The sequence below is a fragment of the Rhinatrema bivittatum genome, chromosome 8, assembly GCF_901001135.1.
Source record: "Rhinatrema bivittatum chromosome 8, aRhiBiv1.1, whole genome shotgun sequence".
Classification (NCBI taxonomy): Eukaryota; Metazoa; Chordata; class Amphibia; order Gymnophiona; family Rhinatrematidae; genus Rhinatrema; species Rhinatrema bivittatum.
The window spans coordinates 205898370-205922625 of record NC_042622.1 but is presented as its reverse complement, the minus strand read 5'-3'; the positions used below and the strand labels follow the sequence as shown (position 1 = coordinate 205922625).

Genomic DNA, 24256 nt, shown 5'->3' with positions numbered 1-24256 from the left:
CGCCCGAGGCAGCTGGAATCTCTGCGCATTGTTCCCCGGCCCTGCCTCATTCCGTCTGGACTCGCGTCATTCTAAGATTTGTATGGAACAACAATGAGTGTGGCACAGGCCCCCCACACTCGAGAATGAATGGAGACTGAACGGTGACAAATAGCCAGGAGGAGAGCAGCTGCCTATTATGTGCTGCAGGGGACTATGAGGCACTTTCTGGCCCAGCAGAATGAGGGTTGAAAGTCTAAAGCAAGGCCAGCAGTGCCCCCTCAACCCACGCTGCATTCGGCCGATAATGAGAATGCTTTGTTCGGGCAACTTTAGAGTTTGTACACAAAAGAGTTCAAAGACCACCCGAGGGGCAGGTGCTGCATTCTCCTCTCTCAGGCCTCAGAAACGGAAGGGCATTTTTTTCTATGGCTCTCTGACAGAGTGGCAGCTCGCTGCCAGCAGAAGTATATTACTTAAATCTCCATTTTTTTCTTTTTCAAGGATTCTTTCAAACGGGGCTTGTCCAAACAATCACAAGCAACATGTAAACTGAAGGGGCTGAGAGGAAACTACTGCCCCTGGTTATGGAGCAGAATATCTAAACCATTTTACTGTTCTAAAGCCAATAATGTATAGATAACAGAAGCTCTGGGATGTTGTCTTCTTAGGGGTCCTGCACTGCGCCACGAGAGCTCTCTGCTATTTCCTTTACCTACTTTAAACTCTACCCCAAGACAGGCAGAAAACAAGACAGAGATGTCATCCACCTATACAAAATGTTAAGGCTTTTCCTTCATGTTCAGTGTCACTCAGTTGTTACTGGTCTGCCTTTTCCTGCTGCTAGGACATTCTGCACCACCGCTTTCTCTGAAGTCTGCATTCAGCTGATCAAACCACTCAAAGCAAGCGACATCATAGGACATTGATAATGAAACTATGCGGTAAGTATGGCACTCTACTGGCACTGAATGGGTCCTTTATAGCATTTGAGAACGGAGTATTTCTCCCTTTCTGCCCCGCGATGTGACAGAATGTCGCGATACCACAAGAGGGGAAACCAATCAGCAACCGAAAGCCATTCAGAGGTCCATATGAAATGAGCTGGTTCATTTATCAAACGACAGGCGCAGTGCTAAAAAACCTACCATCCTCCCTGGTGCACATCTTTACAATCTAAGGAAAGCAACCGAGGGTTACATTAATTTTTTCGGGTGGCCGCTGGAGAAGAAATCCGAGGCGCACTGGCAGGGAAGCGTGGAGAAGCTTGCAGTGCTGCTCTCTGTGTCCTATCTACTTTGTGGACAAATGGCCTTCAGTTTCCAGTGCTACGTCCTCCCGCTCCAGCAGCATTAAATTTGCGGTAAAATATAAATTAGGAAAATTGAGACAAGGGTGCAGGTGGTGTGCAAGGGTTCGGAGATGCTGAATTACATAGTATTCAGCTAAATCCAAAAATCTCTATCTATACCTATACCAGTTGCCAAGCACCAAGCCCGGGCAGTTTCCTTACCTGCGTAGCCAGGCTGAGTACTTGCTGCACCAGCTCCTGCGTTTCAGAAGGTTTCTTCAGGAAGAGTTTCACGACAGCAGTCAGCAGGGTGAGCTGTACCTAATGAAAAAATGCACAGGTTAGACCGGGACAGAGCCGTGCGCTCCAAAGGAGCGGCCAAGTCCTGAGAGATACCAGCTGAGTTTACATAGAAACATATCCTACAAAGATATCACCAATCTTGCCGACAGACTGCATTCTTAGCAGGCGGCCAGGAAGTGACGGCAAACTTGTCCAAAGGGCGGCTTGCGCCCAGATTCTCCCGGTACCCCAAAGTGCCATCCTCTCACTGCAAAATGAAGACCCACCAAACCAACACGCCCCAGCCAATTCATTCTGCATGTCTTGCACACGAGCTCAAGAAGGTTCCCCCTCTCACTACGGGAATATTTTGGTACAGAAGAGATGAGAATGAGAGAGATCCTAAACCCCCCACTGAAATGCATAGGAGTGGAGGAATATTTTTTGCCAATGCCTATAAACCATGCCCATCTTTCTCTAATCTGAACATCACATTTTGCCAAGGGGAAAAGCTCTTTCCTACAAGGCTACCAACCATTTAAAATAAACACCTTACATTTCCATACGCTGCTAAATCACCAATACCAAAATCAATACACAGATTCTGGTATTTTTTTTTTGCCCACCACGACTACAGCAAAAGATTTTGGGGCAGATATTCAAAATATCTAGGCGGCTAACTTAAGTGCTTATGTGCCTAGATCTGCTGAAGTAAAAATCACCCTTTCCCCAAGTCCCTAAATTCACAATGAACCTAAAAATAGGCAGGATGGTAATCGGAGTTATGTTAGGTGAGAAAATTTAGACACCCACGTGCCGATACAACATCAGACGCTCAGGTCAGCAAGCTGCTAAACGGACTTACGCCCAATGCAAAACATGGATCAGCACATCCAAAACTCACGTCCAAACCAGCATGTAGCTAATAGCGCTCATCACATGCAAATTCCATGTGGATGAGGCTATTAGCTCTTACCCTGCGATGCCAAAAATTGCCATGTGGCCAAGGAGCTGGCGTTAAAGCATGCCCGTGCTCAAGGGCTCACCGAAACCCCCCCCCAAAAAATCCTGTTTTCCGTGATTCCTCCTATTATGTAATGCATACTTTTTTGCTATTCTCGTTTCAATGTAAACCGATCTGATATGTCACTTTGGTACATGAATGTCGGTATATAAAAGTTCCAAATAAATAAATAAATCAATAGTATTGTCACGCTACTAAGTAGGAAGAGCCACAGAAAGCAGAATCGTTCTGGGCTCAAAAACAATATCCTGCTTTCTGTGGTTCCTCATAGGGGGAACCACAGAAAGCAGCATCCTCAAGGTCTGGCACAAGGGGACCCCTTCCAGCAGTAAGTGGAGGAGTGAATAAATCAATTTTAAGTGTCCGGCACTTAATATTAATTTATTCACTCCTTCACTTACTGCTGATTGGTCCATTCACTGATACATGTCAGTGAATGGACCAATCTCCTTTCAGAAGGCTGCCCTGAAAGGGGATTGGACCTTTTCATTGACAAGTCTCAGTGAAAAGGACCAATGGAAAACAGCCCTGCCAGGGGGTGGGGAGAGAGCTCTGGCCAGGCTGTTGTGGGCACACAGCCACGTCTCCTGGGCGCCAGATGCAGAGTGCCCATTACCCATTGCACGTCCCTTTTAGCATGGCAGCTCATTTGCCTATTGCATCGAGCGCCCAGGAGAGGCGGATGTGTTTGTGCTTTCAAAAAAACAAAAAAAACGTGCACCCAGTTTGGGTGCACGGTTTTTATGCGATGATATTGCATCGGACTGACAGTGCAGATTTTCAGCACTAGGGACACCAAATCTATGCAGCCAAAAGTACACACAGGAACAGCTTCCCTAAATCTAGATACAATTTGCAGCTGGACCTGGGAATCCCTCTTCCCCCTGTGCTGATGTAAAAAAAAAAGAAAGAGCCCTGCCCCCTCATTTATTTATTTATTTATTTATTGTTTTTGTTATACCGAGTTTCATGACAGGCATCACATCAACCCGGTTTACAATTAACAAAGTGTGAAAGGCATAACGTAGCGTAATAACAATATTCTCAATAAAAACCTTGAACTTTAAATACAGGGAATCAGAAAAGGATGTGAGAAAGTTACAAAAAACAGGGAAAATTAACTTGGAACTGGAAGAGGGGAGATAAAGGAACAGAGCAATATTTACATTTCAGCCAATTAATGTAAAAGAGTAACAAGATGAGTAAATAAGACTATGCGAATAAATGTGGCGGTATATCACAGTGAGATGGAACCTATGTATCTAGAAGGCTAAGTATGACAGAGAATATGAATAAAGATAACACAGAATTTAGATCCAGTTGTGCTGTTGCGTGAAGGTTTTATTCAGGGCTTGGAAATGCTTTTTTGAAAAGCCAAGTTTTTAGTCTTTTCCTAAATGTTAGAGAGCATGGCTCCTGTCTTAAGTCTGGTGGGATAGAGTTCCAGAGAGCTGGACCTGCTGAAGAGAAGGCTCTGAGACTCAAGGATTTATGTTGGAAGGTTTTGGCCTTTGGAATTTGGAGAGACTCTTTGTAGTATTCCCTGATGGGTCTGACGGAAGTGTATTTTTTAAGTGGTATTTGTAGGTCGATTTGCGTGTGTTGGTTGATAGTTTTGTAAATGATGTTGATGGTTTTGTACATGATTCTATAATGGATTGGTAGCCAATGGAGGTTTTTGAGGATAGGGGAAATGTGGTCGATTTTCCTGGAATTTGTAAGGACTCTGGCTGCAGAGTTCTGAACCATTTGTAGAGGTTTAGTATAAGAGGCTGGGAGGCCTAGTAGTAACGAGTTGCAATAATCTAGTTTGGAAAAGATTATAGCTTGCAAGATTGTTCTAAAGTCCTGAGCGTGGAAGAGTGGTTTAATTCTTTTCAGAATATGCAATTTGTAGAAGCAATCCTTTGTGGTTTGATTAATGAATGGTTTGAGGTTGAGACGATTGTCTAGTATGGCTCCTAGATCTCTTACATGGGCTGTTTGAAGGAGTGTGGGTGGTTTTAGAAGTATGTTATTGTTTTCCGGTGATATGAGCAGGAATTCTGTTTTCGAAGCATTGAGCACAAGATTTAGACTGTTGAGGAGAAGTTTAATTTCTAATAAGCAAGTGTCCCAGTATTCCATTGTTTTTGAGATTGATTCTTTTATGGGGATCACGATCTGTACGTCGTCTGCGAAAAGGAAGTGTTTCAGGCTTAATTTTGTAAGTAATTGACATAGTGGTAGCAGGTAGACATTGAAGAGTGTGGGTGAAAGTGATGAACCTTGCGGCACCCCTCTATTAGATGGGTGGTATTGGGATTCTTTGTTGTGAATTTTGACTCTATATCCTCTGTTTCCTAGAAATGTTTTGAACCAGTTTAATGTGGCACCTGTTAAACCAATGTTTGCCAGTTGTTTTAGAAGGAGGGAGTGGTTGACAGTGTCGAAGGCCGCCGAGAAGTCGAGGAGGATTAGTAAATATGCTTGGCCTTTATCAATACCAGAGAGGAGGAAGTCCGTGAGTGAGAGTAGTAGCGTTTCTGTGCTTGCGGCTTTGCGAAAACCATATTGGTTTGGGGACAGAATACTGTGGTCTTCTAAGTAGTTGGATAGTTGGGTGTTTACCAATTTTTCCATGATTTTGGCTATGAAAGGGAGGTTGGAAATAGGGCGGAAGTTGTTGGGATCACATGCATTTAGATTTGGTTTTTTTAGTAGTGGCTTGATTGAGGCAGTTTTTAGGTCATCTGGGTAGATACCATGTGCTAGAGAGCAGTTTATGATATCTGCTAGGGTTTTTGCTATTGTGTCCGGGATGAGAAGAAGCATTTTAGAAGGGATTTGATCAAATGGGTGAGATGACTGTTTCATTCTCCTTAACGTCGTTTGTATCTCTGTGATTGTTATGGGTTCGAAAGCATTAAGCTGGATGTCTTTGTTTTGGGGGAAAAATGTGTTATCTGGAGAAGTAGAGTTTGGAATCTGCTGATTGAGAAGATCCGATATTTTTTTGTTGAAATGAAGGGCCAGTTCGTCTGCTTTAGTCTGGGCTTGTTCGGGTGGGATATCTGGAGTGATAGGTTTGGTTAGGCTTGAAACAAAGGCGAATAGGGCTTTTGAGTCAAAGATGAGATGATGAACCTTCCGGGCATAATAGTCTCTTTTGGTTTTCAATGTGGTACTTTTGTATAGATGGAGTGATCGTTTGTAATCAGAGAGAGAGGCCGGTGAAGGGGCTTTGCGCCATTTTCTTTCTTTTTGCCGAAGTAGTTGTTTGAGCTTTCGTAGTTCATCATTAAACCAGGGTTGTTGTTTAGATGTATTAGAAGACCTTAATTTGGTTGTCAGTGGGCAGTAAGTGTTTGCTATAGATTTTGTTATTTTGGACCAGGATTGGAGGGCAGAGTTAGGTGTAGAGACATCAATGAGTGGTAGCTCTGAGGTTAGAAGTTTGCTGAGTTGTTCCGAGGTGCAAGGTTTTCTGTATAGGAAAGCGGGTCTTGAGTTGAGGTTAGAGTCTGATCGAGGTAAAGAAAAGCTGGTGGAGATTAGAGAGTGGTCTGACCATGGGACTTTTTTGCAATTTGGTTGTTTTGTAAGAGAAATACCGGAGTTTGTAAATAGGAGATCGAGCGTGTGGCCTGCTTTATGAGTGGGTTTGTTGATTTGTTGGCTGAAACCCATCGCTGACAGTGCGGTGAGGAGAGCTTCACAGTTTGTTGAAAGGGGGACTTTGTCAACATGTAAGTTAAAGTCACCCAGGATTATAGCAGGGGAGTCCAGATTGAGATGCAAAGTTATAGTTTCGATAATAGGTGAGGAGTCTGACTCTAGTAAGCCTGGAGGGGCATAGACTAGCAGGATTTGGAGATGTTCTGATTTGAACAATCCTAGTTCTAGTTTAGTAGCAGTACTGATGGGGTGGTATGTGAACCTTAAGGATTTTTTAGCAGCTAGGAAGATACCCCCTCCTCTTTTTTTTTGTCTTGGGATGGAGAAGAAATCGTAAGTCTGTGTTGGTAGTTGGTTAATGAGTGTGATGTCTGTGGATTTGAGCCATGTTTCTGTTATGGCGCAAAAGTCTGGGGTTGTGTCCTGTAGTATGTCGTTGAGTATCAGAGATTTGTTGGTGAGCGATTGGGCGTTGAATAGGATTAAGGTGAATAGGGAGAGACCTAGGAACTGTGTAGTGGGGGAAATCATGATTGGGATGAGTGATTTGTAGGTGCGTGGGCGGTACTGCATTATTGTTAAAGGATGGATTGGTGCTGGATGAGAGCTGTTGAACTGGAAGTGCTGCTAGAGATTGAATGAGTGTCGCTGGAGATTGGATGAATGCTGCTGAAGACTGAATGAGTGCCTCTGGAGATAGGACTGAATGAGTGCCTCTGGAGATAGGACTGAATGAGTGCCTCTGGAGATAGGACTGAATGAATGTCTCTGGAGATTGAAAGAGTGCCTCTGGAGGCTGGGTGAGTGCTTCTGGAGGCTGGGTGAGTGCTGCTGGAGGCTGGGTGAGTGCTGCTGGAGGCTGGGTGAGTGCTGCTGGAGGCTGGGTGAGTGCTGCTGGAGACTGGATGAGTGCTGATGGAGACTGGATGAGTGCTGATGGAGACTGGATGAGTGCCTCTTGAGCCTGGATGAGTGCCGCTGGAGACTGGATGAGTGCCGCTGGAGACTGGATGAGTGCCTCTTGAGCCTGGATGAGTGCCTCTTGAGCCTGGATGAGTGCTGCTGGAGACTGGATGAGTGCCTCTTGAGCCTGGATGAGTGCTGCTGGAGACTGGATGAGTGCCTCTTGAGCCTGGATGAGTGCTGCTGGAGACTGGATGAGTGCTGCTGGAGACTGGATGAGTGCCTCTTGAGCCTGGATGAGTGCCTCTTGAGCCTGGATGAGTGCTGCTGGAGACTGGTTGAGTGCTGCTGGAGACTGGTTGAGTGCTGCTGGAGACTGGTTGAGTGCTGCTGGAGACTGGATGAGTGCTGCTGGAGACTGGATGAGTGCTGCTGGAGACTGGATGAGTGCTGTTGGGGACTGAATGTGTGCTGCTGGAGACTGAATGTGTGCTGCTGGAGACTGGTTGAGTGCTGCTGGAGACTGGTTGAGTGCTGCTGGAGACTGGTTGAGTGCTGCTGGAGACTGGTTGAGTGCTGCTGGAGACTGGATGAGTGGACGGGTGGTCGCTGTATAAATGGATAGGGATGAGTAACGGCAGTCTCCACTTCCTCTTGCCCCAATGTCAAAAAAGAACAGCCACCCCCCTCCCGCCCCGACGTAAAAATAAATAAATAAAACACAAAATTGCCCAAGTACCCGAACCAGATCTCCAATACTCCTGCCCGCCTCCTGGTGCAGAGTTGCTAGGAGGTGAAGCGTAAATCCTCCTGCTGGCGGATGTTTGGCAGAAATTTAAGGGGGGAGGGGCATGAGGGGGATCACGGGACTTTTTTTTTTCCCCCTTTGCATTGGGGAAAATGAGTTGGGGATTGTGTGCTTGGGGGAGAGGGGTGCGGGAGGAAGGATATCTAAAAAGAAAACAACTTAGCTGGCTAGCATTGATTTTTTTTTTATAAAAGGCAGAGCAGCCTAAATCTAGGCAGTCTTTGGCCACCAGTGGGCTGAAAACTGTGGCGCTTAGCTACAGCTGAAAAATCACCGAAATTCAGGCACCTAGCTCAGGTACTCTGCTCTCTCTGAAAACTGACCCCCCCCTAAACTGTTTTTCCTTCTATCTCCTTCAGAGCAATGTGCACTTTTCATGACATTTTCCCAGGTTTTGTTTGCCCCTTTTGGATCTGGGTATCTGCACCCATTAGGAACCTGCTCCGAGGGGGTCACGCGGGGTGATGTGCTGAGGAGGACATGTTTCCCCTTCAGCTCCGGGCACCTCGCTCCTAAACTCACCGGCTTCGACCCTAAAACCGGCTAAGAGGACAAGAATTTGTGGTCGCAGGGCTTCAGCACATGTCGATTATTAAATACATGAATGATTCGCTGAGTTTGATGGCTTCAAAAAGCACCCTAAGGAGAAGGACAAGGGAAAGACGGGGGAGGCCAAGATGGCGGCGGCTAGCGATCGAGATCCCAGCCCGCTGAGTGCGCTTACAATAGAGACGCTAAGAGAAACAACAGCGGACACGTTAGATGAAAAACTAGTGGGCATTCACACGAAACTCACATAGGTGAGCGAAGCGATTTCCGACCTGGGTCCGCGGCTCGCGCATGTGGAAACTCGGGGTAGCGACGGTGGAGGAGGAAATGGTGGCGGCAGTAAAGAAAATTCAAAACAACGAGTCAGCACTTAGGGACTGCCAGGAGGAGCTCGACGACCTCGAAAATCGGTCGAGGACAGCAAACCTCCGTTTTCTCGGGCTTCCTCGAGGAGGTGGATGATAAAGGCTTGGGGGAGTTTTTGGAGGAATGGCTCCTGGAGGCAGTGGGCCTGCCCGAGCTAAAGGGGGTCCCTTTCTATCGAACGGGCACATAGAACGGGCCCTAGGAAGCAGTCGGATCAGCGCCCGAGGATAGCAAGCGCCAAAATCCTAAACTATGCCCACAAACAAAAAAAGTGTGGTTGGCTTTTAGACAGAGAAAAGAAACTTTCATATAAAAATCACAAAATCCGCGTGATGCAAGATTACTCCATCTGAGTGTCTCAGCTCAGGAGACAATTCTCAGAGATCTGCACACGGTTAGAGGAATCCAATACCAAGCTTGCGCTTCAATTCCCAGCGACTTTAAAAGTCCGGACTGACGGCAAGGTACACACCTTCGCTTCGTCGGAGAAAGCCAAAAATGTTTTACAACCATGTGCCAAATAAAAGCAGAGAGACTGTCACAGGTTTAAAGACGCTGGTTACTGGAATGTTTTTCTTTTTCTCTTTTCCTTACTGCACATCTTTATTCATTGAGCTGGTTGCCTGGCTGGAGAGGCTTTGCCAAGGCTAAGGAACAACGCTGGTCCAGCACTTAGGGAGTCTAATTATCTGCTTTCTTAAGAGGTGGGTTCAGGGCAAGGGCACAGTGGAGCTCCGTGTTCCAGTCTGCGCACTTCTCACAGAGCATCAAGTTCGGCTTGAGCCCGGCAGAACAGGGTTTGGAAACCCGGGATTGTGCAGGCAATTGGACCCCAGGACGGAATGCGCTGGGTCCCCACCAGAGTTAGCAGGACAGATAACATTAGGTAGCGAGGTGCCCAAACATCCCATCTGCATGCAGATGGGATGGGGGGGGGGGGGGGAGCAAATAAGGGGAAATAGGGGGGACGTATTTGGGGTAAGTGATTCAGGAGGGATTGGTGAGCTTTTAGGAAGTGGGGAACAAACATGGGATTTGTGCTGCAGTAGAGAAGGAGGGGTGTGGGGGCTGGGCAACCCCCTCCAACTGGCTTATGGGTATCAACGGCTGGTATGCGGTTCAAGAAATGGCTATCACGTGAATAAAATTATTTCTTGGAATGTTCATGGCTTGGGAACCCCGATTGAGCAGAAAAAGACATTAAACAATTTCAAAAAACTGGGTGCAAAAATAGCTGGTTTACAGGAGACTCTCTTAAATGAACAGGAAAGTCAGAAGCTGAAAAGAGGTTGGGTCGGGAAATGTATATTTGCTCCAGCAAATGGTCAGAAAGCAGTGGTCGCAGTTCTAATACACAAAACAGCAGACTTCAGTATAAAGCACTCGGTAGCAGACCCGGAAGGGAGATTTGTCTTGGTGACAGGTCATGGGAAGGAGCAAGCAGTGACAGTATGCAATGTATACGCGCCACGTAATCACTCCCAGGATTTCTTTGTAAAACTACTGAGCATGATAACTATTCACTTGGAAGGCTCATTAATGTTAGCCGGTGATTTAAACTGTTTACATGATCCGAGCATGGACAAATCCCCAGCAGGACAATCACAATTAACCAAGAAGCCCACCGGAGTGGAATTTCTGTGCCAAAATCTGGACTTAATAGACGTGTGGAGAGTTTTACACCCAACAGAGAGGGACTTTTCCTTCTTCTCCAACCCGCATGGGACAATGTCCAGAATTGATTACATAGTTATCACGAAGCGGCTTTTCCCTCTCGTCACCAGGGCTGATGTGGAGCTCCCGGTTATTTCTGACCATTCCCCCTGTATCCCTTACACTCCGAATGGGGGGAAAAATGGCCCGGAGATAAAATCTGGCGGTTTCCTACTAGTTTAGCAACAGAGAGCGAATTCCAGTCTTATTTAAAAGATAGATGGTTGGAATACAAATCAAACAATGCGCAACACATGGCCACTCCACAACTGTTCTGGGAGGCTGGAAAGGCGGAGATATTATAGCCTACCTCAGTGCTAAGGCAAAACGGACAGACGCAGAAATTCTACAGCTTGAAGCCCAGTTGAAAAGCTCCAAAACAAGCTGGGTTAACACTCCGGAAAGGAATAAAAAGGCGTATTACAGCACTTTGGGACAACTAAATACCATTTTACACACCCGTACCTTCAGAGCATTACAAGCAGCAAACCACAATTTTTTTTAAAATACGGAAGATAGGCCAGCCTTTAGCAAATTTAGCCCTGGATTCTCTAAGGTCACAGACCTGGATTCTCTAAGGTCGCAGACCTGCGATCGCTGTTGGCTTTCGCGCCGAATAACTACACCATAAAAGGTGTAGTTATTCACAGCTGGAGAAACTGGCGGCGATAAAGAATCTTACCTTTTGCCGCCAGCGATGTGTCCGCAGTGTCGGCCCCGGTGCCGCCCCGACTCCTCCTCTTCCGGGGCCGACTGCGCCCCGAGCTAGCTATCGCTATCGCGTGCGATAGCGTTAGAGAATGACCCCCTTAGGGGCACAAGATATCACACTCTCATTCACAAAATGCAAACAAGTGCTGGATAGGTGGTCACGAAAACTGATGAAATGTGAGAAGTGTTCCGCACCTTTTACGAGTCCCTTTACACTGATGACTTAGATCCGACGCAAAGCCGGGAGAAGGAATTCTTTTCTGACATAGCTTTCCCCAACTTATCGGAGAGCCAACAAGAACTTAATAGACCCATCCAAATGTACGAAGTTCTTCAGGTGATTAAAGGGATGGCAAAAGGGAAGGCTGCAGGACCCAACGGGTTTTCCTATGATTTCTACAAAATATTACAGGAACAAATTACAGTCCCATTAACTGATTATTTTTTGGATGACCCTGGGAACAACAAGTTCCCGGAGAAATTTAATAGTGCGCATATTATTGTTTTACCGAAAGAAGGGAAAGACCCATGTCTCCCGGCCTCTTACAGGCCTACATCACTTCTAAACAGTGCTCTAAAAATCCTTGCGGAACGTCTAAACACCCTTCTTCCTTCTTTAATTTCAGAATATCAAGTTGGGTTCGTAAAGGGCAGGAGAGCCACAAGTCACATACTTAAATTGTTAACCGCCATGAAATTCTCACAGCTGGAGAAAATCCTGGCGTTGGCAGTAGGATTTGACTCCGAAAAAGCCTTTGACATAGTTTCATGGGTCTATTTGTTTTCTGTCCTTCAAAAATATGGCTTTTCGGGGCCTTTTTAAAAACACATTGCCTTACTCTATAACTACCTAGGAAGAGGTCTGCGAAATTTTATCTCCAAAGGGGGGTAACATCAAGGGTGTCCTTTGTCACCTCTTATGTATTTCCTATCCATAGACCCGTTGTTACGCAAAATTGAAGGACACCCAGCAATCAAGGGTTTTGTAAGAGGAAGAAAGGGATTTAAAGTGGCAGCATTTGCCGAAGATGTCCTGGTTTTTCTGACACATCCAACTGCTTCACTATCTACACTGCTAGACCTCCAATCCCAATTTGGTTTGTTTGCGGGATTAAAAATTAACAGAGATAAATCAGAGGCTTTAGACATCTGTCATATGGTACAGCAGAGGTGGCAGGGTATGTTCCCCTTAAAGTGGGCAAGTAGCAAGTTGAAATACCTGGGAATCCTAATTCCTGCTGATTTGGACACAATTTACCAGATTAACATCCAGCCTAAAACTCAAAAGCACGATAGATTTGCTAGCAAAATGGAGACTGCTACCCCTATCTCTAAAAGGCCATATACACCTAAACCAAACGGTAATACTACCCAAATGGATGTATACACTTCAAATGCTCCCCATCTGGCCCCGATTCCAGGATCTTTAAGTTTTAAATAAAACACTCTCTAACTTCCTATGGGGGGGGGGGGGGGGAAAGAAAACAAGGTTCTCCCTCCACATTCTACATCGATCAGAGCAAGAGGGAGGCCTCGGCTGCCCAAACATTTTCAGATACAGTCTGGCTTGTAATCTCAGATTCCTTCATGACTGGCTATTCAAGACCACATTTTTTACACCAGGCCACTACCTTAGGGAGTGGTACGGGACTAATTCATTAAATGCGCTTTTACATATGCAGCAGAGGGAACGTCCGCCACATCTGAGGAACCACCTACTGGTTAAGACCTGCCGGAATACATGGAAGTACGTCTGCAAACAGATTGGGCTGAAATACGATATCACGCCATTGCTAAGTATCTCACACAATACTCACTCCACCCCCAGGCCAAGGATCTTCAGTGTTCACAAGATGAAGGAGTAGGGGATTAAAATATTTGCCCCAATTGGTGCAACTGGATATCAGGATCATGCATAGTTTCCACGACCTCCAAGAACTCTACCTGCTCCCTAAATTGGATTTTTATGCCTATTTGCAACTCCGTCACTTTCTGCATTTACTTGGAGATGACCATACCTAATGAAACAAAACCCAATCTTTTACCAACCTTATGATGGCGGGGGGCAAGAAAGGCCCGAATATCTCAAGCTTCTACAAGGAATTGTCGCTGAATCCAGATGATGCTACCCTTAGCACACTTTACACATCATGGAAGGCCTGGCCCGCATTTTGTCTATCCTTGAAAGACTAAGGCCCTGTTATCACGTATCAAAGCAATTACAACCAATGAGCTTCTGCGAGAGACCCAGTATAGATTTCTTTGGCGAGGGTACATCTCTCCTGGCCAAGCCTTTAAATATAAGCTTTGCCCTTCGCCTAGTTGTCAAAATGTGGGCACATTGTCGGATCCTATACTCACCGCTTTTGGGAATGTCCTAAAATAGAGATATTCTGGACGGATATTATAACATGCTCGAAGATATGGGGATGCCCCCTACCAGAGGATCCTGTTACCTGGCTTTTTGGGATTTTGCAGGATGCATCTTCAATTAACTCTGACTGCTAGCATTTATAACCAAGGCAGTGATAGTAGGAAACAAAGTTATCCTGGCTGGTTGGCTTGCGAACACTGCGCCACACAATCACTGGTTCCAGAAAATGCTGAATCTCAGCTCCCACGAATATCAAATAGCTCAAAATTCAACGACCAAAAGCAGACACAAAATGCAAAAGGCCTGGTTACCATTCTTCGCATATATAAGGCCGACAGTAAAACCTACATAGACCAGTCATGACCAAATTAACTTACTCACCAGCAATCACCCAGAGAGGTTAAGGTGAACTGCTTAACGGCATTCATTCCGGTACCACATCTCTATCGGAACTTAAGGAGAGCGGAGTGCAAGGAGTTCCCTATTAGCCTTGTCTAAGCAGACAAACCCTAGGGCATCGGCATGTACAGGAAGGCCACCTTAATATAACAGCCACCCATGCAAATAGAGGAAGAGCTGGGGGGCGGGGGGGGGCGGTGAGGGAGATTTACCCCCTAAGGGCATTATGAGGAGCAAAATACGGATTCTGCGATGAAGGGGGTATCTCCGTTACGGGTTGGGGAGAAATCCAAAAAGTGATTGTTGAAAGCTGGGTTACTAATTGTTGTACATTAAGTGGGGTTAACAGTACTTGTATCCAGTCTGTAGTTATGTGTTCACGGTTTTTTCGGCTGTACTGTTTACCAGTGTATGTTCAAACAACTTCATAATAAACAAATGGAAAAAGAACCTGCTCCAACCTCCATCTCACTGCTGGGGTTTAGAAGCTGAGCGTGCTCTGGACCTGATCTCATAATGAAAGCTTTTGGGCCAGGGAAACACACCGCACTCCCCTTGGGAGCCCAGTCCAGGTGTACCCTTAAACCGATTTGGATCGCTGCAGTTCTGTGCTGTCCAGGTCACCCTCCTCATCTCTGCTAGACTTGGGGCTGAGAATTAAATCTGGGCCGCCTGCCCGGCAGTGCTGCTGGGCCCCAAGTGCAAAGCCTCAATCAGCAGGTAGCTTTCTTTATTTACAGCCCTGCCCAGGGTGATTTGCCCTCTCTCTAAGATAACAAAGGAGAATGGAGCCTCTTATCTTTTCTGAAAATCTCATCTTCTCTTCATCACTAACACTGCTAGATTTTCTCACTTAGATGAACATGATCGGAGGAATGCATTATTTATTTATTTGCTCTTCTATACCGACATTCGTTTTCACATCACATCGGTTTACAGTATAAGTGGAAACTGAAAGGAAATTACATCTGAACAGATTTCTCAACAACTAATCGGTATTACAGGGCCGATGTATAACAGAAGGATAGAGAAAGGGTGGAGGTAGGCAGAGAGCAGGAACACAATAACAATAATTTTTAACAGGTATAGTGTAACATGATAGGAACAGTAACAATAAGTCTAACGTGTGGTCTGGCATCAACGGAATAAGTAAAAGTAATTCTGAAAGTTGTATATTAATAATCATGGTAAGGGAAGAGAGCAAGTGCTTTATGCATGGGCGTAAGAGTGTATGTGGGGGTTTGTGTGCGTGGCTGTAGGGTGTGCGGGGGTCATGTGAAGGCTTGTTTGAACAGCCAAGTTTTCATTACAAAATATAAAACATTAATATTTAATATTAATATTTCATTATTATATTATTGATATAATATTAATATTTAATATTAATAGTAAGTTTGCATTACAAAATATTAAACATTTTCAATTTCCAAAAACATATCCGAGAGACCGCACTGTAAACTGCAATTTATCACAAAATATATCGAATAGGCACAGCACACAAAAAATGCAGAACTCACAAGAAGTTACATACACAATTTTACTTCGCGAACCATTGATGACTCAATAGCAGAGCTACAAGTCTGCAATCTGCTCACCCATAAGGAGTAAAAGGTGGTCGTACATTCAAAACAGAAATTGTGGCATCCAGCAAGCATTTACTAAAGACAAGGCCTTAATGCTCAATTGTTCTGATTAAGAAAATTCCAGTGACGGAGGGCAAAGCTGGGTGGCGAAGAGTATAAAACAGTCCACTCTCTTCTCCATCAGCCACAAAACAATGGAGATATACTCAACATATAGCAGGGGGACGCATTTGCTGACTACAGCATCTGCCTTCAACCACTGTCCAAGCCCTCCGCTTCCCAAGCTCAAAGCCAGGCACGGTCAAGCTTCACAGGAGGACCAGCTGACATGAGATAATGCAAATCCTGTAGAGCACTAGCGCCACTGCGTCAGCAACCCACACAATACAGGAACAAATTTACCCTTTTGTTACACAGCCTAACGCAACTAATGTTCAGTGCATTTGCCTGCGAAACCTGTGCTGGCTGAACATAATTTCACAAACATTCAATACTACATTTCTAGAAAATGAATACGAGTAGCCAAAATTGTAAAAATGACAAGGCAGGTGGCACTTTATAGACTAACCAAATTTATTGAGGCCTGAGCTTTCAAGGACAGAGTCCACTTAGTCACGGACAGACTGCATGGACAGACTGATGATGTTGGTGCGATTTGGAGTATCCGCTTGACCTGGTGTGATATGTAGGAGGCTGGATAGTTGGGTCTCTTTCTTCTTCTTGAGCATGACGACATGTTTGTGGTAGATAGCTTGTTTCTTATTGGAGAATCCTGTTCAGTTGGGGGGGTCATTGGTATGTTGGTTTCTTATGTGATGTTCCAGGTCCGAGAGTTCTTTGTTGATTTGGCTCTGTCAGTTGCAAATGATACTGATTAGATGATGAGTACTTTCTTGGAGTCAGTATAGCACCATGTGTCTCCATAGATTATATGGTATGGGGGATTTCCTGATGCAGTGGATTTTGTCCTCGAAAGCTCATGCCTCAATAAATCGGTTAGTCTATAAGATACCACCCCGCTTCATGTAATTTTTGTTACACCAGACTAACACGACTATTCCTCTGAATATCTAAAATAGTAAAAAAAAAAAAAAAAAAAAAAAGTCTTCAAATATGGTAAAACATTTATTGAGAACACGTGGCATTCCACATTCCACACTAGAAACAGGGCCTGGAGCAGGGGACCCGGGAATCTTGCCCCTACCTGGGTGCTCTCATCATGGAAGCCCTCCAGGAAACTTTCCAGCAGCTCATCGGCGTTGTCGATCCGCTCAGCGTACTCGCCCACAATCCAGATCATGGCGCCTCGTGCATCCGGTTCGTCCAGGGAGTCCAGGTTCTCACACAGCGTGGCAATAATGCTCTCGTACCTGAGGCAGAAGGAAAGTGGTCAGTTCAGGTCACTAATCTACCCAGACCTGCAACTTCTTGATGCCTTCAACTCAAATGCTTGTTGGATTTAATCCTGGGGTTTATGTTTAATCCTGTGGTGGACCCTGGCCACTGCAGCAACAGTCTTTTGGCCAAGGGCCACAGACACCAGCTTCCTCCAGAACTCAATACATGTGCACCCTATGCCTGGCAAGTAGTGGCCTGTATTCCCCTCTCCACCATGGCCTGTAACTTTTGCCTCCGCAGCACCTGCTAATCCTGCCAACCTAGGGAGTAGGAGCCAGAGCTAAGATCCGGGAACTGAACCCAGATCTGCAGCATGGTGACTGTGCCAACGAGCCATTGGCCAGCTCACGCTCAAACAGTAATTTTAAGAGCAGAAGTAAACACACAGCTCTCTTCCAGTCTCTACTAGCTGAAGGCTCCTGTCACTCTTGGAGATCAGCTGCATGACTTGTCTTTTGTCAAATCTGCTACACCCATATAACCCCACTTCTGAAGTCATTGACTACATTGGCTCCCTATCCATCCCTGCATATAGTTCCAGCTCCTCTTTCTCACCTACAAGTGCCTTCACTCTGCAACTCCTCACTTCCTCTCTTCTAATACCCCACCTCGTGCACGCCGCTCTTCAAACAAGTCACTATCTGTGCTTTCCACCTGGATGCGCTATATGCTTGCAATAGACTTCCTGAATTGGTGCATCATGCTCCCTCCTCTTGCCATGTTTAAATCCCTAAAGACCCACTTTTCTTGAGGCTGCTTTTAAATGTTAAACCTGATTGTCCACTTTTAGTCTCAATTTTCTTTTTGTCTAACTTTTTGAAACATCCCAAGTCTCTTGCCCTGTATGTTTATCTTATTAGACTGTAATCTCTATTGGGCAGGGATTGACTTATTATATGTTTGTACAGTGCTGCACAGAGCTATAGAAAAGTTAAGTAGTAGTAGCAGCAGTAGCAATTCATTTCGTTTTTCTTTTTGTGTGTTAAATGTTTTGGAATTTGAAATATACAGCCATGTATACGGCAGCAAGTTGCATACAGAACTAATTACAATCCTTTCCTTCTTATACACATGAAATCACTTACCCTAAAACACTTTCCTCACTGATCATGGAAGGAGTAGCCCTATTTTACTACAAGCTAGCCAAACCCAATGTGGGCAGAAGACTGTGGAACCTAGTTTGGCAAACGCAGGCTCTCCATCCCCCTCCCACACCTGCACTTTTACAAGGTGAGAGCGTTAAGGTCTTCATTAAGGCTTCCACAGATCGTGACAGCAGGAATGCAAGCTCCAGCTCCTAAGCACAGCTAAGATTTGCACTGCCACCGAGTGTGCTTCCAATATGATTTTCCAGAATAAAGGAGCTAGAAAGATTCATGTCTCGATGCCTATCAGTGTGCTAGTCTATTTATTCGTTAATTGGTTAGGGTCAGCTACAGAAAAGGCATGGGCTTACACATTTTTTTTTTTTTTAAACAGTTCTTGCAAAAGTACCTCAACACTAAACTGCCACATACTGCTAGAAATATCCTCTGCCTCGCCTAAAAGATAATGCACAGATTCATTTCTGAGAAGCATCCTTACAGAATAGCTTACTGAAGGACATGTTGCTAGTCATGGTCATGTAACATGGCTGCACGCACTTGTTGGGATACTTGCGAAATATGTCCCTGATGACGACAATGGCCTCTTGCACGACGTAGTTGACTTTGGTTTGGATGAGGTCCAGCAGCGTGCTCACACAACGCTCCGCGGATTGCTGGAGACAGGAACATGGAGTTAGAATGCCAGACACTCACAGGAATAACCCAAAACTACGGCACAAGTACAGGGCCCCAGACCCAACACACTCGGGAAGCAGAGAGTCTCTCTTCCAGGATTACTGACAGAGTTAACCGAACACGCCATGTTATAAAAAAGCCCCTGCCACCATATGGCAGATGTGACAGGAACACGATTCTCCTACAAAGTAATTGCTATTCTATGACAGACAAGCCACAGAATAACACTCCCTCTTTTTTACAAAATCCCAGCCATTTAAAGGGGAACTTTATGCCCAAGCTTCCATGCAATTATCTGATCAGCCAGCAAAAGTAGACATCTGGCTAAATGTTAAAAAAACAAACAAAAAAACCCCCCCCCAACAACAAACCCCCACACACCTTAAGACTTATCACGGGTTTTCCACGGATGTTGGAAGCATCCGTTCATAGGGGCAGGTGTAATAAGGTGCGCTGAAGCTACTGCAGGTTTGTGCGCGCATGTACGCATTTGTGTGTGCATTTTCCCATGCAAAGCCCTATATGGGGAAGTAAGAAGGGTTTTGTGCACAGGAAAAAAGCAGGTACGAAAGCGGTTACTGACCTGTGGTTTTTGCCTGTGCGAATGCATGCTAACGGCAAGCAAAGGAGGCGAACACCTAATCATGGGCAATGCAGAGCGCCAGGCTAATGCTATGGCGAGTTTTTTTACCGCCATGGTCAGGACAGGAGTTAAGTGACAGCGCTGACTCGCGGGCCCTTTTATTCCATTGCTTGCATTGGTGTGGTGTAGTTCTGTGTCTGTGCAGCTCTGGTGTGATTTATGATGGAGATTTTGGATTGTGTCCAGCTGATCCTGGTGCTGTGGTATATCCTGCGGGTTCGCCAAAGGGTGACAGCAGCAGAAGGTTTGGCAAGTGAGAGGTCATGGCAGGTCTGGGCGTGCCCAGCTGAGCATCTATCTCGGCACCCGAGCGGCCAGATTCCTGCTTAGCTAGGGTGCCTTTCTGGGTGCCCGAGCACCCAGATTCGCACCCAGCTGAGCGCCTATCTCACTGCCATACAGTGTGAATTATCACCCATGAAAATATTTGCCATTTTTCTGCAGCAAAGAGTTATTCAAAATATTAAAAATACATTCCAGGCTCAAACTTCCACTGAATGGGGAGACCCATTTGCTCGCTCGCTTATCTGTGCGGCTTTTTGGATTTCCACATGCAAATCATTTGCACAATTTATATTTTTATCACATCCTATGAAGTGCCAGCTTTAGCAGTGCACAGTGATCAAAAGCCGCGCTCACAGCCAGCGCCTGATTTGCTGCGGGCCTTATTACATGGGCCCCCTAAGTGAGCAGCATTGAACCACTGATGCCAGAAAGCTGCCCCATTGTGGGAAACAGAAGCTTTGTGACATCCCTGACCACCTCCCTGGTGCTGGCACAGAATGGGTGCTCTGAGCAGCATCAATGTCTGGTCTTCCAGACAAGTGAGTTCAGTGTCTGCTTGGTCTAAACCATACTGTTCAGGCAGGGGTGTAACTTTTGCTTGGCCGGTCAAGAAGCCTCCTTGAGTTTTGATCACGAAATCTCATTGAAATTTCAGACGTAACAAACACACAACTCTCCTCCAAATGAATGTACACTCAAGTAACATTCCAACATACAACATTCAAGCTCTGATTGGGCAGGAAGACAAAAGAGTTGGGGAATACTACAATTCTGAACAGATTTATAAAATAAATACAACTATATTGTTGTACATTTGATGTATTAATTGTATAATAGGATACTTTCTGCACTTGTATTAAGAGCTGGGGCACATTTTTCCTCCTTTGAATGAGAATAGAAAACTAAGAACATAAGCGGGGATATACCAGGTCAGATCAATAATCCACTGAGCCCAGTGTCCTATCTCCGATAGTAGCCAGTGCAGCTTGCTTGGAAGGAATATCCAACAGGCCCCTTTGGTGATGCGATATTAGGCTTAGCTAAATATACATCTCGGTTTGAGCTGAACCCTCCACAGAGAAGGAAAAGTGCTTTCATATTTACAGTCTTTTCCTCAACATTACATAGAGTGGTTAGTTCTCACCTCAAGCAGGAGTTACACACAATTCAAGTATTCATGTACTGCCTACTATGAAAGAGCTCCATCTCTGCAGAAAGGATGAGTGTTTCCTTTTAACGCAGGTACATTTATTGAAATCATACTTCTCATTACACACCTGCACAGTATCCCCTTTCAGTGCTGCTCACCACACACCATGCAATTAGATGGCCAGGAGAGAGAGCATTCTTTCAGCCTGGTAAGCTGCAAGTGTCAGTCACGTTAGCAGGTTGCTCTGATCTCTTCCCACTGCTTGGTGGGAATGCTAGTGACATCTCACCCATGAGTCTGTGAGCGACAAGCTTAAGAGGCCTACATTTTAATCGTGGTTCGGGGGGGGGGGGGGGGAGGGGAGGGGCGGTTGTCTGGTTGATACAATGCAAGCCACAGAAAACATGCAGTGTCAAAGGCGAGCGAGGACACATGAATACTGAACCCCAATCCCTGAAAGGATAAGGAAACATTCATGTACAATAATGACAGCTGAAAGCTGCTTGTGTTACATCTACTTTTCCCTTTTCCCAGTGGCTTAAAAAAACAAAACAAAACAAAAAAACCCTTTAAAAGGTATCTTCCTGAAGAGTGGGTGTGCGTTAGTTGGGAGACAGGGGTACAAACTGCAGTATACAGTTTGGGGCGGGGAAGTTGCTTCTCCACTGAGAAAAGACTTTGACAGTTCCCAAGAAACATTAACAGACTCCTTCTGCCAAACCAGGTGCAATGGGGCTGATAGTCAATAGTCCACGTGGAGGAAGAAAGGATCAAGTAGGCCACGAACAAAACTTTGTGCTAAAACCACAGAGTGGGACCCTGAGAAAGCTTTTCTCCTTGGACAGTCAGGAAGTGAGTTTGTACGGGGGAGGCCATGGGTTTAAAGATGGCTAAGTTAGAACTAAAAAATAGCGAAAGAAAGCATAGGCCGACAGTTAAATTTGCATTTGGTAAAATATTGCTCTCTCTCATCACTGCTACTGTAAATCCACTCAACACCAGAATCACAAGCTTGTGTGCCTTTGGACTGAGTTGACCACACTGTAGTTAAGTCACGTCCAAAGCACAGTGTGTGGCCCGGGCTTTCAGTCTGGATTACACCAGAAGAGTATTACACAGGGGCTGGCCCCAGGTCTCAGGCTGCAGCTCTCATGTAAGAAACTTCTGCTTGAATCTCCTTTGATGGGCGGGCAGAGCTCTCCTATCACAGCTCAAAACCAAGAGAAGGCAGGTATCTGCTGCTACTACTACAGGAGTGCTGCTTCTTGACTCAGCTGTGATGCTGACAGGATAAGAAGTCAAAGGACATCTAAGGCAGACCAGTGGGTGGGGGTTGGAAGTTTTGAAAAACAGTGGAAAATGTGCGAAAATCCTCTATTGAGCATAACAGATTTTATTACACTTTTCTGGTTTGGATCCTTCAGAGATGCTAAAATAATTTTTTTTTCAACAGTGGAATTCTGATGTTAGACACCGGATTGTGTCATCCCTGAAAGAGGCAAGAGAAGCCTTCTCAAATACATTAACAGCAACATTGGTAGGAATGGGAATGACAGCCTGACACTGTGGTACAATGTATATTTTGGGAAAGCCCTGGCCATGGAAATCTGTAGCTCTTTCAAAGCTGTCATTGGCTTCTTGTTTGCCTCTCTGATCAGTCTCCATTTTGCTCGGTCAGCCTATTTGGAAGGACAGTCTGATCTGGGTGGGTCTTGTGCTGCTATACATCGTCTTGCCTGTGCTCAGATGGATATTTAAGGGCTTTGCAATTCTTTTATACCCATTTTCAGATCTCCAGCTGTCATGGAGTTCTTTTGACAGCTCCTTGGGGCTCACAGTTGGGATTTTGATTTGAAATGCAATAACCAGCAGGAGAACCAACAGGAACTTCTGAATGTATTCTGTGATCATGTGAATCAGTGCCATTTAACCAGGGAGGGTCCAATTTACTTGGTGTTTGCTTTTGAAGTGACTGGTTACACTAGAGCTTTAAGTATGTAAGACTGCTACAGAAGATGTACAAGGGAGGAGAAGGACACTGACCCACAAAACCTGTAAGGCAACAAAAGGTGAACATTTTGGCAGGGGATACAGATGCCACTGTAAAATATAGCCCGTTTTCTCTGATACATTCTGGTGGGGGTGTGATCTGGAGAGTTGCTTTAAGCTCATGTGGTATGATTGTCCATTGATAAAGGACCCAAGTTAGTGGGGGAAGGTCAAGAGTTATTCCCTTGCAGGGTTAACATTCTTCTAGGAAGACAATTTTCTGTTACTTATCAATAAGAAACTTCTATATGTTTTGTTGATAGCAGCCTGAATAAATGCAGCTAAATATAAGTGTGTAAAAATACCCTAAGAAAAAAAAAATACAAAAAAAAAAATAAAATATATATATATAAAAAAAAAGATTGCAGGGCAGACTGGATGGATCGCTTGGGCCTTTTTCTGTGTTACTATGTAAGGGTCTCACATCTGATGAGCTGGTTCACAAAGCTACAGCATGCCCCAGTTATGCAAAGTATATAAAGTTCTATATGATATGGGTATCCGTTTTATTCATTTATTTTTTATTTGGTTACACCACGAGCAATGTCATCGTATCTAACCAGCCACTAGCTTCTTTTAATCCCATTTGATGCTCAAGAGTTCCTCTGAAAGCGGCTTATAGATAAAGCGGAATGAAGTGTATTGTCTGATGAGAATTGACCGACGTCAACTCGTTCGGTTTGACTGGTTTCTACTCATTACAGGGCTCAGGGTAGAACCTCTTTTGTGAGTTATTTGCTAGGCATTGAAATGTGTGCAAAGCTATAAACAGATGAAAGTTTGAAAGAATACCTCGACCTTGATGGCACAGCGCCCGATCGCTCGCACTGCCTTACGGACAAAATCCACATCCACCTCGGTAGCGTACTCTTTCAGCTCTGCCAGGACCTACGGATGGCACAGAGAAGACAGCATGATGACCTTCACACGCTCAATAAGACACCTCCCACCAGTCACTTCTTTGTTTTTTCTCCAACTCCACAGGTGACGGGTGCTGCTCACAATTGAAGACTAGGCCAGTGTGCTCTAATCTAGCGATGGGATCCTTCTCCTTTAATCGCATATCTACAAAACTTAATAAAGCATCTGCGTCCACTAGACAAAAAGAGAATGTCATTCTAAAATAGTCTCCCACAGCACTAACGCATCAGTCGGCACTTACAAACACTCCTCCAAGGAAGGAGGGGGGGCGTTGGAGATTAAACGACTTAACTACTAATGAAGAAGCATCCTGAGATGTGTTCACTGAACCCCCCCCCCCCCCACCCCATGCAAGCTTGGCCACCTTGCTTTGTCAACACGCTTTCAGTT

At 45.2% G+C, this 24256-nt stretch overlaps 1 protein-coding gene across 2 annotated transcripts in view; it reads right to left on the bottom strand.

Annotated features, from left to right (window-relative positions):
- AP2B1 (adaptor related protein complex 2 subunit beta 1) overlaps positions 1–24256 on the bottom strand; it is a 340179-nt gene that overhangs the window by 141039 nt on the left and 174884 nt on the right. For both annotated transcript variants that reach the window (XM_029612743.1, XM_029612744.1), the window contains exons 9-12: positions 23738–23833; positions 18681–18796; positions 16844–17009; positions 1493–1591 (exon numbers count right to left, since the gene is read on the bottom strand). In XM_029612743.1, coding sequence (XP_029468603.1) covers positions 1493–1591; positions 16844–17009; positions 18681–18796; positions 23738–23833 — 477 coding nt within the window. The remainder of the gene's footprint in view (positions 1–1492; positions 1592–16843; positions 17010–18680; positions 18797–23737; positions 23834–24256) is intronic.